At 36.8% G+C, this 19514-nt stretch overlaps 1 protein-coding gene across 2 annotated transcripts in view; it reads right to left on the reverse strand.

The window, feature by feature from the left end:
• Window positions 1-19514, reverse strand: part of EPHA6 (EPH receptor A6) — a 1223915-nt gene that overhangs the window by 168608 nt on the left and 1035793 nt on the right. For both annotated transcript variants that reach the window (XM_056806830.1, XM_056806831.1), the window contains one exon: window positions 9716-9925. In XM_056806830.1, coding sequence (XP_056662808.1) covers window positions 9716-9925 — 210 coding nt within the window. The remainder of the gene's footprint in view (window positions 1-9715; window positions 9926-19514) is intronic.

The raw sequence follows: 19514 nt of genomic DNA on the forward strand, positions 1-19514 counted from the left end.
AGATGGGCAATCCTGGGTTCAAATCTGGCCTTAGACACTTCCTATCTGTATGACTCTGGGCAAGTCACTTACCCCCCATTGCCTAGCCCTTACCATTCCACTGCATATTGATTCCAAGATGGAAGGTAATGGCCTAAAAAAAATTAAAAGGAATTAATTTATAGTGACCCCATGAGTTCTAGAATTTCTTCCTAGTTCTAAGGTCTCATTCTCTCTTACCTTGTTGAAAATGTACCAATAACATCTGATGCCAACAGTAAGGAGATTGTTTTTGTTCATGTTCTGCAAGAAAGAGGTGAGGAGGAGGCCTCCCCTTCATTGTTGGGCTTGTCAATACTCTTTTAGTATTACAAGAAAAATTGTATTAGTTCCTTTCCATTCCATCTTCTTTTAGTTTTCTTAAATAAGAATTTCATTTAGTGTTTTTTCCTCCTTTATGTTTTAAAAATTCAAATGTTTAGTTCCAAATTTCTCTTATTCTTTCTTTTCCCCTTCTCCATCCATTGAGAAGGCAAGAAATATACTATCTGTTATACATTTGAAGTCATGCAAAGCATATTTCTACATTATTGTTCAGTCATTTTCAATCATATTTGACTCTTCATGATCCTAAATGGGATTATTTATTTCTCACATGTTTCATTAAAAATAAACATCAATATCGTAGGTGATAGACTTTGTGGGGTTTCATATGCAAAAATGCAACTTTGCTAATATCTTTCTATTTTATCCTCAAAGTCTGTTGTTGCCCATTTGAAAACAGTTGTTTTTATTGAAGTGATAGCTGGGCTCTTGGTTTTTATGCCTTTATCTGTAATCCATATAGACAACCATAACTGAGATTTAGGATATATCAGTCTGTGGTCCATGCCATTACCAATTCTGAGAAGAGAAAACTTCGAAGTCCAACACACTCTGCATGGGTCCAAATAAAGCTTCATCAATATGTCCTCATCTCCATAGTTTGCGTTTTCCATTTTGGTACATAGTATAGAAACTATTGACTTTTAAGCCTACAATCTTTTAAAAAACCCTTTACTTTCTGTTTTAGAATCAATATAGTGTATTGGTTCCAAGGCAGAATTGCAGTGAGGGCTAGACAATGCGGTTCAATGACTTCCCCAGGATTACACAGCTAAGCAGTCTTTGAGGTCACATCTGAACCCAGGACTTCCCGTCTCGGAGCCACTTAGCAGCTTCCACCTGTAGCCTTTTTGCTCAGTGATCATTAGGGAAGCATTAGTAATCTTTCTTCAATTGAATCAGCCTAGACAATCCCCCTACTCCCTCACCCCTCCACTACTGTTACATAGACCTTTCCAGCATTGGCAAATTCCTTCTTCATTAGCACTCTGGGATCTTTTTTCCTTTATTTTCACCATTTTATACTTTGAACAATTCTGATGGACTACCATCAATCAAAGAACCCACCAAGTGAGAATTGCTGTTTATGGAGAGTAATTTTGTACTTGATATGTGCCATAGCCTCTCTCTGATGATGGATTTGATTCATCCAGTCCAAAGTTTATTGTTTTTCACTCTTCCTTACTCAACATCTTTCTACGGTGTATGTATTTAGCTACATCTTATCATTGTTCACTTTTCCAGGGTAATAATAACACAATAAGTAACAAGAATTTAAATTTATATAACAGTAACAGCAATGCAAAGTTCCAAAACGACTCCAAGAGACGGCAAACAAAAGCTATCCACTATCACAGAAAGAATGGATGCAGTCTGGGAAGATGGAAGCACACTGTTCTTCACTTTATTTCCTTCATTAATTTTTCCCTAGCATAAGTGATGTGTCTTCTTTTACAACATGATGAATGTGGAAATATATATTGCATTAGAGTACATGTATGACTTATATCATACTACTTGGCATCTTGGGAAAGGGAGAGGAATAAAAGAGAGAAAGAAGTGCCAGAAAGCAATTTTTTAAATTTTATATTTTTTCCAGATCATACCTAGACAGTTATTTTACAAAAAAAAAGAAGTAATGTAAAATGGAAACAATAATATTGAAATCCTCTTTTTCATGGGGTGTGGTTAGGAAAACCCCTTGTAAAATAATCGTATCTATGTATAATCTGGAAAAACTATGAAATAGATTGCCCCCTTCTAATTTATATACTTTGGAATTTGCAAAGGATTTTGTGTTTGTAATCTAAATAGGTCTGTGATGTAGCTTCAGGTATTATCATCCCAATTAAGGGATAAGGAAACTGAGTGTAAGCAACTTGCCCAGAATCAGCTAGGGTCAGAAATGACAAGTGAAGGCAAATTTTCTTGACTTCAAGATCTGTGACATGCTCTCTCTCAATCTTTTTTTGTTGTTCCAGAACTTAATTAAGTCTTCAAGTTTTATATATTAAGAAGCAACGGTCTGTTTTTTTCCTTTTCTCTTTGGTGTGAAGAATGTACATGCATACAAAGATATAGGTATCTAATTAAAGCTTGCCACAAAAATACAGCTATTTCTTTTTTGTAAGTTGGGCGACATATTCCATTCAGGAATTCACATTCAGATTTCTTTTTGTTACGTTATGCATAGCATTTTGTGGCAACCAAATTTTGTAGTCTTATATCAAAAGGTTATATCTTGTGACTTGAGGCTGTCAGATTCTTTTAATTTTTAGCTAGGCTGAAACTTGAATAACAACTGTACGATCAGTCATTCTACAGCTTGGCTGATTCTCAACCAGATTAGACTTCCAGCAGAATGCACTCCACTCTATATTGCTTAGTACCCAGTGTCACACCCACACTCTCTATGATTTGATAGAAGTGGGATTCTGTGATAGAATTTCAAAGGATAAAGTTTTGCCCTTGAAATTCAACAAATCAGAACTCTCTCAGAACAAATGAACACTTCCAGTGCCTTGGAAGGAATTTTATCCGATATTATAAGTATTAGATATCTTTTTTCCTATAATGAAATAATCACTGAAAAACTAATATTCCCCATTTTGAAATATAATTAATTGGGATTTTGCTAAAATGATTCTTTCTATTTGCCATACTTTCTTTTTCTCTTTCTTTTAAACCCTTACCTTCCATCCTAGAATCAATACTAAATATTGTTTTAAGGCAGGAGAGTGGAAGGGCTAGACAATGGGGGTTAAGTGACTTGTCCAGGGCTACCCAACTAGGATATGTCTTAGGCCAAATTTAAACCCAGAACCTCCCATTTCTAAGCCTGGCTCTCTTTTCTCTAATCCATCTATTTATATTTATTATATATATAATATATTTATATATAAATATTATAATATTTTATTAAAATATGACAATTATAAAATGTGAATTGGTTGAATTGGGAAAAATCAGATTCATTGAATAAATTCAAGTTTAATAGAAAATGCAATATTGATTATTTTTAAGTAAAGCTATTTCTAATACATAATTCTTTAATAGGAAAAGGGTCAGATTTCTCAGACACATTTTCATACCAGTGCTCTAACTTTAGTTCTGTTTGCACACTTCCCTACCCTCCTAATACTTTCTCATTTCCATTGTGAATTGACTCCCGAGTAATCAGTATTGGACCATTATGACAATTCTTAGAACTGATATTGTTTTGGATAGGTGACACAGTAGATAGAATTCTGGGTTTGTATCAGGCATTTGAACTAAGGAATAGCTGAATTCAGGTATTTTGAGTTCAGATCTGGCCTCAAATACTTACTAGATGTGTTACACTAGCAAGTCACTTAACCTCTGTTTGCCTCAGTTTCCTTAACATGTAAAATGGGGATAATGATAGCATGTACTCTGCCACCCCTCAGTTGTTGTGAAGAACAAATGAGTTAATACATTTAAAGTATTTGGCACAGTTCCTGGCTCATGATAGCTACCTAATAAATGTCTCCTTCTTTCTTGTCCTGTTCTGTTCTGTCCTGTCCTGTCCTTTCTTCTCCTCTCCTGTCCTCTCCTCTCCACTCATCTTTTTTTTTTCTTCCCTTCCCCTTCCCCTTCCCCTTCCCCTTCCCCTTCCTCCCCCTTCCCCTTCCCCTTCCCCTTCCCCTTCCCCTTCCCCTTCCCCTTCCCCTTCTCCTTCTCCTTCTCCTTCTCCTCCTCCTCCTCCTCTCCTCTCCTCTCCTCTCCTCTCCTCTCCTCTCCTCTCCTCTCCTCTCCTCTCCTCTCCTCTCCTCTCCTCTCCTCTCCTCTCCTCTCCTCTCCTCTCCTCTCCTCTCCTCTCCTCTCCTCTCCTCTCCTCTCCTCTCCTCTCTTCTCCTCTCTTCTCCTCTCTTCTCCTCTCTTCTCCTCTCTTCTCTTCTCTTCTCTTCTCTTCTCTTCTCTTCTCTTCTCTTCTCTTCTCTTCTCTTCTCTTTTTTCTCTTCCCTTCCCTTTCCTTCTCTTCCCTTCCCTTCAAATTCATTCAATCTCATTCAAGCTCATTCAAATCACAACACTAACTCTATATACATACTCTTCTTCACATACTCAAATTCTGTTCTCAATCCTGTCCAAGTAAATGTCTCAAGGTTAGGGTCCTTATAACATCTAACATCTTTGCTCTTTTTCATTTATGAACCTGTGACCACTTTGACTAATTTCTAGTGTCCAAAGAACAATCTCACTATTTATTTTATAGGTCATGGGCTTGTAGTTATGTATAACTTTGTGCTCTCTCAGACTTCCAGCCAGTTCCTCCTCTCTCCTTAGGTCCTTATTGCCTTATTGCCCTCCTTTCTAAGTTTAACTTTTTCCATATATATCTTGTCTGTATCCATTTACATGCAAATGGTTTTCTCCATTAAAATGTGAGCTCCTTGAAGGTAAGTTCTGTTTTTCCTTTTATTCCTAGACTTTAACAACACCTGTCCCATCGTGAGTGTTTAATAAGTTCTTGTTTATTAATTTATTGCTTTTATAAGGTAATATAAAAATTTGAACATGTTTGATCAGATAAGGCTAAAAATACAGTGTAAATATTTCTTAATTATTTGCACTGATACAATAGTAGCATAATGGATAATCCAAAATTTAAGACATACTCTTCTTATTTATTTGAAATTACTTGGTCTGCCCATCAAATGGGAAATGGCTTAACAAATGGTCATATATGAGTGTGATGGAATATTACTGTGCTATAAGAAATGATGAACAACCTGGAAAGAACTATGAGATATTAAACAGTGAAATGAATAGAACCAGGAGAACATTATGCAAAGCTGGAAAATTGGAAGAATAAACTGAGAATGTCACCTCCAGAGAGGGAACAGAAAGATAAAACATGGAAGACTTTATATGAACATGTTGGCCTCCATGATAATATCCTATGTGATGTGGGGAGGAGTTGGGACATTTGTGGACAGGATCTATTATGCAGAGATGAAGAAAAACAAGTTAATTATACAGGAGATTGGTGATTTCTTTTTTGTAATATCTTCTTTTTCTTTGTAAACATTTGGAATAGTGATAATAATGAAATAAATTTAAAGAAGAAATTTCTTGATCTACATTTCTAGAAATTTATTTTTAAAAACAACGAAATCACTCTTTGTAAACTTTCCTTAGTTAGGGCTGGAAAGTGGACCTACTGAATAATCTTGCTTATTTCTGTCTGACTCCTTGCCTATACTCGATTCTATGCTGGGAACAGACTAAATACTAACTAGTATTGCCCTCTTGTAGCTCTAGATGAGTCTAAGGAGCTTCTCCAAGCACAAAGTACATAAGAAAAAAATTAAGATGTCAACTCAATTATAATTATACAGATTGTACTCTTTCAATAACAAGTGCTCTGAATTTCAACAAAACAAGTAATGAAGTAGAATTGCAGCTATGTATAAAGAAGAAAGCAAGATTTTCTATGGCAAAGCCAAAATGAAGATGATTAAGACATGATTGACATGCTGCTAGCTGGTGATTGCATTTACAATTTTCTGTTTAAGAGAAAAGAAGACATTTATTGCCAAAGACAATATTAAAAAATGAATCCTCATAATATTGGTTAATGAAAGTGATATTTTTCAGCATAAATGTGAATGCTATACAACATTTTCCTAAAATTTTCAGAGGCAAATAGAATCAGATTTTCATTATTCTGGGCAAAGTAGTTTCACATTATTGATGTAATAGTATGTAAGAGTATATAGATGATAGATGAATAATAATTATGGTAAAACAATAGAGAAGCGATAAATGAGTTTATGGAATAAGTATGCTATTGAAAAGTTGTATATGACATTGAAGCACTTTTTAAAACAGTGTAACCTGTTCTGTTCTCTTGGTTCACAGAACTCTTAGCCAGTTCATGCTCTTATCACTTCTTTTCTGGACTATTATATTAGCTTCCTAATTGGTTTCCTTGCAATCCTTCCCCTCTCCAATTCATCTTCCACCGAGAGTTCAAATCTAAAGCACAAATGGTCACATTACTCTCCTTAAAAAATTTTCACTGGTATCATAGTGTTTGTAGGTTAAAGAAAACACAAAATTTTCAGTGTGGAATTTAAAATCTTCTATGATGATGATGATCCTTCCTACTTTTAAAATACATATGATTCCTCAATGTATTCATCATTCTGTTCAAACTGGTTTGTCTTCCATCCTATTCCCTTTATTGAAGGTAGCCTGGTGGCACCGTGAATAAAGGACTAGACCCAAGCCAGGAAGACTTGAACTCAAATCTGTCCTCAGAAATTTACTAGGTGTATGACTCTGGGCTTAACCAGTGACTGCTTCAGTTTCCTCATATTTAAAATTGGGATAATAATATCTACCCATCCCTCAGGGGTTTTAGTGAGGATGAAATGAGTTAATAATTGTAAAGTACTTTCCAAACTCTAAAGTAATATATATATGTATATATATGCATATATGTAATGTTATCCTTCTCCTTCTTCTTTCTCCCCTCCTCCTAGCCACCATATGACTTCCATCTTTCTCCATGCCCTTAAATAATTCTGCATATTGATTCCAAGGCAGAGGAGTGGTAAGGGCTAGAAAAGGGAGAGGGGTTAAGTGACTCTTCCAGAGTCACACAGCTAGGAAATGTCCAAGGCCACATTTAAACCCAGTGTCTCCCATTTTTGGACCTGGCTCTCAATGCACTGAACCCTCTAGCTGCCCACCTCCATGCCCTTTTCACAAGGTCTCTCTCCTGTTTGGAATAAACTTTCTCTTTACTTTATGTTCACTTTTCAAAACGTAGTTCAAGGGCCATCTTTTTGTCACCTGAGATATTTCCTGATCTGACCATTTCTTAAAGGGAGCAGGGATGCGAGTGATGAAGCCTCCCTCTTCCTCAACATCGTGTCCTGGGAGGTAATTTCTTGTCTGCCTAGCCCAGTCATGGCTCTGGTCACAACAGCCTTTTTTTGCTACAATGTAAGGAGTAATCATTTCTCAGAAAGCTGCTCAATGACTTCTTTCAGCATTGCTCCAAATCAGGCTTTGGGACAATCTCTGTATCTTGAGAATCAGCCCTAGCTGCCCAGTTTCTTAAAAAGATTCTTGGTCTTACTGAACCATGACTTTTAGTTATATGTCATTTAGTGAAAAACAAACAAATAAATGAACGAAAAGAACTCGTTCCATTTCAGGTCCCCAAATGCCTTATTTCAAGAAACCTTAATGCGGGTGATGCAAAAGTGATAACTTCAACCTTACTATAAATATACGTGAACTTCACTAACTCAGAGATGCTTCCTAAAACTAGAAATGCTCACTTGAGATAATGGGCTACACCTTCTTATTCTATGTGAAATCAAAATTTCCTTGTAAAAAATACAAATATGTGCTAGATGCCTTCAAGTTTGTCTTCTGACAACACTTCTCTGACAAATAAGCACAGAACATGTCTCTGAATGAAGTTGTAACCCAGTGAAATCAAGGATTGACTTGCTGAATTTACTGCTTTTATTGTGATATCTTATGATATTAAAAAACAAAATAGAGTCACTAAATCCTGAAATTATTTAATAAAAACATTGGTGCAGTTTAAAACAATACAACCTTAGACGGTGGGATACTAAACTGGCATTTGATAGAATATTGCACATAACAGAATGAAATGCTTAGCATTGAGAATTATATGGAAAACCTAAAACATCTTACTATGTTTAAAGATTTTTGCTTTAACCAAGTTATCCAAGTCAAATTTGTTTATTAATTAAATTAATCAAGCATCTAAGTAAAAATGGAGTTAAAATTCATTAATTGTATAAATAACTCACATTCTTATTGCTAGTTACATAGTCATTATTTAGTAATGATTTCTTCTTTTAGTAAATTTAATTTGTCTTACATATTGCAAATGCAACATAGCTTTTTCTAGTCTTAATAATGATTGACAGAAAAAGCTTATCCACTTTTACCCAAATTTTCAAAGTTGTTTTTCTGTTTCCACATTTGCAAATACCAAAAGATAAAAAAAGTCCTGGGCCTTGAAACCTAAAGACGTTGTGATATTCTTTCATTACAAAATGAGGCTGAATAATATTAAAAGTTTTTATTTATAGACATCATGAGATCTAGTTTTTAAGAAGCCTTTTATTCAATTGAAAAGATGAGTTGATACCAGCATCTTATATATCAGACTCAGAAAGATTAATTTATTCTCTTTAGAACTGTGCCTCTGTTACAGAAATTAGTGAAAATGCCTCTGATAAATCGAATAGAGCACTTCTTAAAACAAACAAATCAAGGCTACAGATTCTGTGTTTAAAATATCAAACTTTGATTCAATCTTTTAATAAATGAATACCAAATTTCCCCCAAAACAAACTCACAGGAAATGAAATAAATGCTGACAAAAGAATGGAGATGCATCTTTTTCATTAACATGGGATGTAAGGTAGACAAAACTGAGAATCAAATTGACTTGGCAAGCCCTGCTGAGTTATTTCTCAGTGCAGTCGACTGGCAGATGAGTGTGATAATTCACCAAAGATTAAGAAAGTATTTTACTACTTTTTTATTTTTGTAAATTAGCAAGTGTCTGAGACAACTAAATAACAATAAAAGATTAATGACATTTAATGGATGTGGATTCAATTGCATAGAAAAATGGACCTGAATATTTCTGGAAACTACAGATGCCAGGGAAAAACTTTGGAATCTAATAGATTAATCTTCTGTACTTAATCTTTCTCTGATGCTAAAATAGGGATCATCTATAAAAACAACTTCATTTTGGAGTCTCTGTCTCTGCCCTTATAACAGACATTTATTATCATGTATTTTCAAGTCTTTGCATGAAATTTGCTATAAGGATGAAAAACGGTAGTACCAATCACAAGTATATAAAATCCAATAAAGCTAGGCACAGCTAGGGTAACATTAAGGGGCTTCTAGTTGTTGAGAGAACATGAAATAACTTATATAAGGAAATTAAAAAATCTACAAGGCAGTTCTGTAGCATGAATCCTAAAGTTTTACACCAAATGCCATATATATATATATATATATATATATATTTGTATCTCTAGAGGTTATTATAGTTTCAGGCACATAGTATGTGTTTATTGTATTATTAATAAGTATTTATTGACTGGCTGACTAATTGAAAGAAAGTAGTGCAAAGAGGAATTTGATACTTGGTTGAATTGAAAGCCCCTTAATGCCATTTTCATGCCAAGTAAGAGAACCTAGAATTATCAGAATCTCACAGCTCATAAGGCCATCTCTAGTTATGAGGCACCAGAAAAAAGAATAAAATATAAAAATATATAATACAGCAAATTATAGCATATCAACTTACTGTTGTTGTATAAGCAGCTTCTGGATCATCTTCTAGTACTCGAGACAGGCCAAAATCAGATACTTTGCATACTAAGTTGCTGTTGACCAGGATATTTCGTGCTGCGAGATCTCGATGTACGTAACCCATGTCAGAAAGATACTTCATACCAGATGCAATCCCCCGAAGCATACCAACCAACTGAATAACTGTGAAGTGGCCATCGTGTTTCTGAAAAGAAATTATATAGGTTCAAAGTAACTTTTAGGAATCCACAGGAATCATTTATGGTCTCTAAGGCACTTCCAAGAGAATATTAATTTTTTAGAAATATCTTACTGATCTCAAGAAAAAGAAAAAAGAAAGGGGAGGAACATCCATTGGGATAAAGGCTCTTCTCCATCTTTTTCCTATAGAGGAGGGGAAAATAGCTTACCACTTAAAGTGCAGATAAACATTAATTTGGAGAAGAGCAAAGAATCCTCCCAAATGGTAACCAAGAAACTAGCAAAAGGAGAGAATGAATTTCAAGAATTTAACAGATGAGTCATGGTTTAGGAGGGTATCACTGGTTGAGAACGTAATGGGAAAAGACCAATTGAAAGGATTAGTTCTCTTTAAGTAGTTATGGGCTCTTGAATCAACCACCCCATTGTAGGAAAGGAAGTAAATGTAGCAGGCTATCCAGGCAACTAGATGCAGAACTGTACAAAGACTGGAAAGGCAAATGGCAATCACCTAAAAAAACTGTCAGTAATAACTTGGGCCAGGTCACAAAGGAAAATAAAAAGTAAGAGTGTGATTTTGTCAAGACAGGCTCAGGCAAAATAAACTGAAAAAAGATCTATAAGTTGTCAGCTTCAAGATACTTAAAAGTTTACAGAATAACATGCTTCATTGCAAAAGGCTACTACATAGAAAAGGAAAATTTATAATTGAGTAGATGCCTGAAAAAGAATAAGTTGTGCTTTGAAATTTCCTTTTGAGGAAACAGAAGCAGCATGAAGTAGTAGTCTGAGAGTCAGTCAAGAATACCTCAATTCAAATCATACCTCTGACACATACTTGCTGTATAACTCTGGTCAAGGGAGTCTAGGCTCTTGATAACTTGCTGGACAGTATTGGTAGAAGTTATTTCTTTAGAGTTTTAATTCAGTCGTAGGTACTTACTAGCTGTGTGACCCTAGGTAAGTCACTTAACTGTTTGTCTCAGTTTTCTCAGGTATAAAATGAGTTGGAGAAATAGTAAACTAAGCCCATGTCTTTGCCAAGAGAACCCCAAATAAGGTCACGGTGACTCAGATGCAACCGAAATGATTGAACCTCCAACCCCATCTCCAACAATTTCTTTAACTGGGAGTTTCTGTAGAAATGGAATCACAGGTTCAGTTTCTATTCTTATACCATGGAGGCGACATATTGTAATGGAAAGAATGCTAGACTTGGAGTTAGCCAGCCTGAATCTGAGACCTGGCTCCGTATAGCTGGGCAAACCTGGGAAAGTTAATCTGATGCTTCTGAGCTTTGGTTCATTCATCTAAAAATGTTTTTTTCCACTCTTTACTTCATGGAATCATTGTGAGAATCAAATGAGACAAGGTGTGCATATACAAAGCTTTCTAACAGGCAAAACACTATTAATGAAAACTCTGAAAAAAAGTTTGTCACTACAAATAAAGTATATTAACTACATGAATTAGAATGATTGGGTACACAAAAATGCAGATGAGGACTCAGAGGGAGTGACTAAAATAATGTTATAATACTTTATGTTATGAAATGAATTAATTTAAATCAGTCTATCAATAAACACTTAAAAGGCAACCACTGTGTTTCAGGCATTGATAGATGCTTAGGGACACAAAAACAAGAGGGAGGCAGTCCCTGTTCTCTTGAGGGAGATGATGGCTACATAACGATCAAAAGGTTATTACTGTTGCTCTTCTGCTGGGGAAGGAAGGCTCTTGTATTTAGAAGGCTTCACGCAGGAAGGTAACAGAAGTAAGTCAAGAAGGATGCCAGGAATTCTTAGATCCCTCAATGAAAAGTGCATCTTTTAGTAGGTTTGATGGTGCGTAAAGTTTTTAATAAAATATTTTTTAAAATAGTGCATTATAAGTTTGGTCTTATTAAGGTAAGCGAGGAACACAAAAAGAACATTATGTTTCCAAGACTTTCTCTGCTGATTTTCCTCCCCATGTTCCAGACTGAATAGCCAATCGAAAACAGAGAGCTCTACAACAGCTCAGACACATGATAAAGAGCCACTTTGATACGAGAGATCTAATAGAGCTTTCCAAGGGACATTAATTATAAGTAGACAGTACTTGAGCTACCAGAAGAATCTGGCTGCCCAGCTGTCATATAAACCTTGTCTGCTACATGCAACAATAATGCATCGATTAGTTGAATGAATACAACTATTACTGTAAATGAATAAAGAAACTGGGCACAATACCAGCCTATCTCCTTACAATCATGATAACATCTTTCAACTCAAGTAGATGCTAAGGAAACGAACACTCTTAAAAGAAGGGAGATGTTTTTCAGCAAGGTGATCCATTTAGATCTCTGCTGTATAATTGATGTGGAAAAGATAACCCAGAGCGGGAAAACTTTGGTGTTATTTGCTTTTCATGTTTCTAATACATTTTCTGAGACAAAGCACTATGAGACAAAAATGTGTCCCTACTACAAAATGCTCTATTCATCTGCCTCTGGATTATGAATCCCCAAATCTTTGAATGGAATTGAAAGCTCAATTTCCTTTGAGACAAAAGGACTAAGTTAAGTGTAAAGAAGTAGTGTTGTTGCCTATTAAAATATAATTGTGCGGCATCATGGCTGATGGAATATATCTGCTGCCTGGTCAAGATAAATCAACGGTGGCAGAATTCAAAATTAGTAGGAATTATGCATTCAAACACATTTATGAAATATACCACTAGTTGGAGAATCTTGTGCATTAAGGGTACAAAGATAAAAAATGCATAGTCCCTGGTCATGTAAGAAACTCTCAATTTAGTGACCAACTGGAAAGGTATAGGGGAGCAGCCAGATGGCTCAGTGGATTGAGAAGGACACCTGGAGAGGAGAGATCCTATACTTCTTGGCTTTGTGACTCTGTGCAAAATCACTTAATTCCCAATGCCTAATCCTTACCATTCTTCTGCTGATTCTAAGATGGAAGGCAAGGGTATTAAAAATACAGGTATGGATGTATCATGTGGTATTTTTGTATGATTGATAATGAATGGGTGTTAATGAATATAAGGAATATTAGGAATAGGATAGGTAGGCGAGAAGGATGAAGGATATACTCTTGCATATATTTAGTCCATGTCAGATCATGACTGAATGTAGAGTTCAGTCCGGCTAGCCCTACCCATACCCTCTACCCCTCTCTGAATCATTTCATCCTGAACTGATGCTCCCCTACCCTAACGTTACATCAGTCAAACACAGTGATGAAAGGAATCCCACCTCCCAGGTTATCTAATTTTGTACCTGTAGAAGAATCCTTTCAATGACCTAGACAAATGTCCACAAGCACTTATTTGAATACTTATAGTAAAGGGAAACTCTCTCCCCAAGTCAGTAAAAATCATATTTTTGGACAACTCTGTTAGGAAGCTATTCCTATACCTCTTCCTTTCCGCAACTTCTATTCACTTTTCTTAGTGCTGTCCTATGAGGTCAACCAAAACAAGTTCATCCAATCTTCTTCCTCATCTCTGCCTCCTGGCTTTCTTAGCTTCCTTTGAGTTCCAACTAATGTCCCACCTTCTGCAAGAAGTCTTGTCCTGGTCCTCTTCTTGCATAGAGACAATCTAGGGTTTAACCTATGTATAACATGTTTGCATATAAACATTCGCATGTTGCCTTGCCCACCATCTGGTGAGATTTTAAGATTTTAGTGCCTGGCACATAGTAGGTGCTTGATAAATTCTTGTGGTTGCTGACTCTTTTATGTGACAGTCTCTCTCTGTCACTCTGCCTCTGTCTTTCTCTCTCTGTCTCTCTCTTTGTCTCTGTCTCTCTCTCTGCCTCTGTCTCTCTGTCCCTGTCTCTCTCTCTGTCTCTCTGTCTCTGTCTCTGTCTCTCTCTGCCTCTGTCTTTCTGTCTCTGTCTCTGCCTCTGTCTCTCTGTCTCTGTCTCTGTCTCTGTCTCTGTCTCTGTCTCTGTCTCTGTCTCTGTCTCTGTCTCTCTCTCTGCCTCTGTCTCTCTGTCCCTGTCTCTCTGTCTCTGTCTCTCTCTGTCTCTCTCTGCCTCTGCCTTTCTGTCTCTGTCTCTCTCTCTCCCCCCTTCCCTCTCTCTGTCCCTCTCTCTATCTCTTTCTTTCTCATTCCTTTGCTTTCCTGATTACCTTTTTTTTCTGGATTCTTTCCATCTTGTTAGCATTCTTTTATAGTGATGCTCATAACTGAGCTCCTTAGGTGGTCTGATTAGGCAAAGCATTGTCATCATCCTCATTCTGGACACTGTATGCTTCTGTTAGAGTAGTTTAAGATCACATTACCTTTTTCCCTTGCTTCAATGTAATATTGTTCACTCACATTGAGTTAACAATTGACAAAAAGTCTCATATCTTTTCCGGATGAAGTGCTATCTCGCTATTCCTGCCTCATCTTGTATGGATGAAGTTAGCATTTTGATTCCAGTGAAAGGCTCTACATTTGTCCTTATTCAATTTCATCTGCTTCAATTTAGTCCAATAACTTGGCATGTTGCAATTTTTTAAAGGTTTCTGTGTCCTGCAAAGGGTTAGCTATTTCTCGTAGCTTTGTGTTATCTTTGAATTGGATAAGTATAACATCGGTGGCCTTCATCCAAATCTTGGATGAAAAACAACGCCATGTTAAATAGGATAGGAACATGCATAGATTCCTGGGGTACGCCATTAGAGACCTTCCATGTTGAAATAAAGCCATCAATACCAACTTTTTGGATTCATCTAGTTCTGAGTCCACCTAATGATGGATTAAATCTATACAGTTCCATCTTGTTCATAAAGACAGGTCTTTTTCAAAGGGTTGGAGGTTGGGGATAGGTAAGTGACTTGGTGGATTGAGATCCAGGCTCAGAGATAGGAAATCCTGAGTTCAAATCTCACCTTAGACATTTATCAGTTTTGTGGCCATGGGCAATTCACTTAAGCCCCATTGCTTAGCTCTTATCATTCTTCTGCCTTGGAACCAATGTACAGTGTTGATTCCACAGTGGAATGTTAGGGTTTAAAGCACAACCACAAAAGAACCAAAAAACAAAAAAAGGCTTGGGGTCTCATTGGGCTTCCTTAATACCCTTTCCTTGTCACTTCCTGTTTTAGTTGTTATGTGGCTTGGCCTTTGGGGTCTTACCTTAAAGATGAAAAAGTAAAGGACTTTTTCCTTTTTTTATTTTTAAACCTAACCTTCTGTTTTAGAATTAATAATAAGTATAAATTCTAAGGTAGAAGAGTAGTAGGGATTAGTCAATTGAGATTAAATGACTTGTCCAGGGTCACACAAGTGGGAAGTATCTGAGGTCAGCTTTAAATTCAGGACCTCCCATCCCAGGCCTGGCTCTCTATCCACTGAGTCACCTAGCTGTCCCCAACTCCAACCCTCTGAAAAAGGCTTGTCTTTATGAACATGATAGACCTGTATAGATTTAATACATCATTAGGTGGACTTGAAACTAGCTGAATTCAAAAAGCTGGTATTGATGCATTCATTTCAACTTGGAAGGTCTCTAATGGCGTACCCCAGGAATTTATGTATGTTCCTATACCATTGCTTTCTAAAAACTAATTATTCTGAATTTAATAAACACCAATTAAATGTGCATTTCCAAAAATACTGTTGCTTGTCATTTTTTTTGAAAGACATCATGGGATAATGCCTTGATGTGTGCACAAATTAGATGTAAGTGAGGCAAAGTTGTCTGTCATCAATCAATCAATCAATTGATCAATGAACATTTAATAAATGACTTCTATGTACCAAGCACTGTACTAAGACCTGGGGATTTAAAAAGAGGCAAAAAGACCTTGCCTCTGACCTGAAGGAGCTTACAGCCTAATGGGGGAGACTATATGCAAACAAAAGTTTACATATCAAGCTATAATCAGGTTTAATAGGAAATAATTACAGAAAGTTGGCATTAGAATTGAGTGGGGGGCAGCTAGATGGCTCTGGTGGATTGAGAGTCAAACTTAGGTTCAAATCTGGCTACAGACACTCCCCAGCTAGTCATATAACCCCCATTGCCTCGACCTTACTGCTCTTTTGCCTTAGAAACAAATACACAGTGTTGATTCTAAACTGGAAGGCAAGGTTAACGAGTGATTTGGGAAAGGTTTCCAGGAAAAGTTGGGATTTTTGTTGGGACTTTAAAAGTCAAGGAAATCAGTCTATAATTAGTTTAATCTGAAGTTTTCATACGTGATCCCTTTGCATTTCTTTTTGGTTTTGCTTCTGCTATCATAACATTAAATCTTGTTTGGGTTCCCCAGAATACTCCTTGCCCTTCCTCGCCAAACCCCAGTCAGTATAGGAAGTAAGTTTATAAGTAACCAGTATAAAGTGGCAATAGTAGGAAATAATCTGAAAATCAGGTCCCAAAGATCATCTGAGCCTATTTACAAATTGCATCATCATATGTTCATCAAAATTCACAGCCTGGTAATATATGCTGGATCAGTAGAAGTCATCCTGGCACTGCTGCCAACATTCTGGACCCATGCTATGTAAATTCCGTATAATAGCCAGACCTCCACACATCTAGAGCAGCAGAACATCAAGGAGGTGCTCTTCTCTTTGAACTGATGACTTATAAGTTTTACCAATAACTCTGAGATGATTTGGATATGTTTACGAACAAACCCCAAGGTAGCACCGACCCAGTAAAAACAAGACCTTTCCCCTGAGCACTTTTCCCTCTCCTTTGGGTCCATGCTCTTGAATGCTTCCAACTCTAAATCATGCTGTCACCATTCCATCCCCCGGTATCATTGTCTGCTTCTATACTCATTTTGCCAATTTCTCAGGATCTTCTGTGGCTATCAGAGATCAGACTCTTTTCCAACAAGAACCCAAAGAATGGAGTGTGCATGCCTCCATTTCATAATTCCATAATTAATTATTAATTCATCTTCTCAGCACTCAAAAAATGTTTCAGTGACTTTTTCTTTCTCTTCTCTTCTGGCCTATTACTTTCACTACTGGGTACTATATCAAATTATTCTTCAAAGTGCTTTTCATCTCAGCGCTGTACTCTGACAGACAAAGTAGTGGAAAGATCTTTTAGAAGCACAGACAAAATAGAATGGGCCTGGAGGATGGGTAGGAATGAACTGGAAAGGGAGAATGAGAGCATGGGTTTGAGGAGGTGGTAGCAGAGGAAGTTGGGCCATATTGGGGCTCTGTCCTTAGGATCACAGGCCTTAGGGGAACAGGAAATTGGAAGGTAATCTCCAGTGGTCTTTTAGCCATAGGGGAGGGCTAGTGCTGAGTAGGCAGAATTAGTTCATGGAAGTTAAAATACTGAGGAGAAAGGTATACTGGTCCAAGGATTTCCCTAATTTGGGATTTTTAGGTAAGTTTCTTCCAGCCTGGTAGGCTGGACCAATGCAGTAACCATTCTTGCAGTGCAGGGGTTGACCTAGGCTGATGAGTAGTCTCTTTAAACTAAAGTCTCTAGGAAAATATAAATGCACCCACAGAGGTAAGAGATCATAGAATGACAAGAAAAACTAAATATAGTAGCACCTTATGGAATGTTAAGAACAACTAGAGGACTGTTTCTGGTCATTTTAGCCCAAGCGGGTTTTGAATTTCTATCGATGATGAGATGGGCTCAAAGCTTCAATTCTATCTTTTATTCTCATAATTATCATTTAAATACTTGAATGATTCCATCATCCAGAAACAAAACAAAACACCCCCTCCTTTTTTTGGGGTAGTCTTTTTCATTCTTTTTCTTCTTCAAGGAAGAACATTTTTGAGACTATCCATCTGGGGCAGCAAAAGTCTTTCCCATCATTTTTCCTTTTGGATATTTGTTTGTGAGCAGTTCTAGGATAATTTGAATAACCCACATGGGATGTCCTCCTCCTCTGCACCCTAATGCATAGTGCTGGAGTTTTGACATGAGTGGCAGATGCATCTGTCATGCTCTGAGAAAGAGAGGAAACAAATAATATTGACTTGGTAAAAACTTGCATGACAATGTGTTGCAGTAGAAAGAGAATAGAGTTTAGAATACTGAATTGGAATTTAAATTTGGAGCTGTTTAAGTCCAATATCTGCCATATATTCATTGTGTGGCGTTGGATAAGTCACTTAATATGTCTTAGTTTTTTCACTTATAAGTAAGGAGCTTAGACAAGATGGTGGCAAAAGTCACTTATCTGATTCATGAATATTTTCTATTATATGCTTTTTTAAGTACTCTAGGAGCAGGGAACTCATTGCCATCTAAAGTAGTCAGTCCCCACCAAACCATCAATCAAGCCAAGACAATGGTACAATTACATTTAGACCTGGCTTTTAAGATACACCCCCAATAATCTATCCATCTATTCATCCATCTCTCTCTCTCTCTCTCATCTAACTATCCATCCATCCATCTATCTATCTATCATCTATCTATCTATCCATCTATCTATCTATCTATCTATCTATCTATCTATCTATCTATCTATCTATCCATCCATCCATCTATCTATCTATCTATCTATCTATCTATCTATCTATCTATCTATCCATCTATCTATCTATTCATCTATCCATCTATATATTTATCTATCTGTCTGCCTGTCTATCTCTCCATCTCTCCCTATCTGTCTGCCTGTCTATCTATCCAACTATCCATCTATCTATCTATCTATCTATCTATCTATCTATCTATCTATCTATCTATCTATCTATCTATTCATTTATCTATACATCTATCTATCTATCTATCCATCTATCTATTTATGTATTCATCTATCTATCTATCTGTCTTTCTCTCTCTCTCTCTCTCTTCTCTGTCCCCAGTTTAGCCAGTTTGCATTTCTCCCCAGGTCCTGAAATTTGGTGAGAATAGCAAATAGCTTAGAAAATGAAAGGAGTGGAAGGAGGAGAAGGGAATTCTCGACTAGTTAATGAGAATGGAGTCATGTGGTGGACTCAGAACTCATGGGGAAATATAAGTAAATGTTTTTTTTTTTTTTTGGTAGTTTTAGAGCCTGAACTGAAGGTATTTCCAGGGGCTTTGTGAGGCTCAAATGAGCTACTGGCTGTTAAGCACTTTGCAAACCTTAAAGCACTATAGAAATGGCAGTTATTATTATTAACTAGCTTTCTGACAGCACGCCTCTAATTCCAGGAGCCTTCTGCTACACTATGGCTGGTCTGTACTCCTTTCACCACTTTCTCAGTCTCCCCTGTGGCTATCAAAGTGCTCTTGATCAGATCATGGCCTTAGGCAAGTTTCCTCTGGCCTGAGAGGCTGGACCTAGTCACTAACTATTCCTGCAGTGCAGGGATGGACTTGGGCTGGTGACTGGTGTCCTTAAACTAAAGTACTCAGGACAGTATGAGTGTGCCCGTAGAGATAAGAGATGATAGAATGGCAACAAAACTAAACATAACAGCATACTATGGGGCCTAAAGAACAAACAGAGGATTGTTTCTGGTCATTTTAGCCCAAGAGGGCTTTGAATTTCTTTCTGTAATGAGATGAGCTCAAGGAAGGACCACACAAGACTCAAAATGTTTAACAAAATTGGATAGGGAGAATGTATGCACTTACTTTTCAGTTTAAACAGCATTAACACTTTTCATTGTTCATT

Source organism: Monodelphis domestica, chromosome 8 (assembly GCF_027887165.1).
Source record: "Monodelphis domestica isolate mMonDom1 chromosome 8, mMonDom1.pri, whole genome shotgun sequence".
NCBI lineage: Eukaryota > Metazoa > Chordata > Mammalia > Didelphimorphia > Didelphidae > Monodelphis > Monodelphis domestica.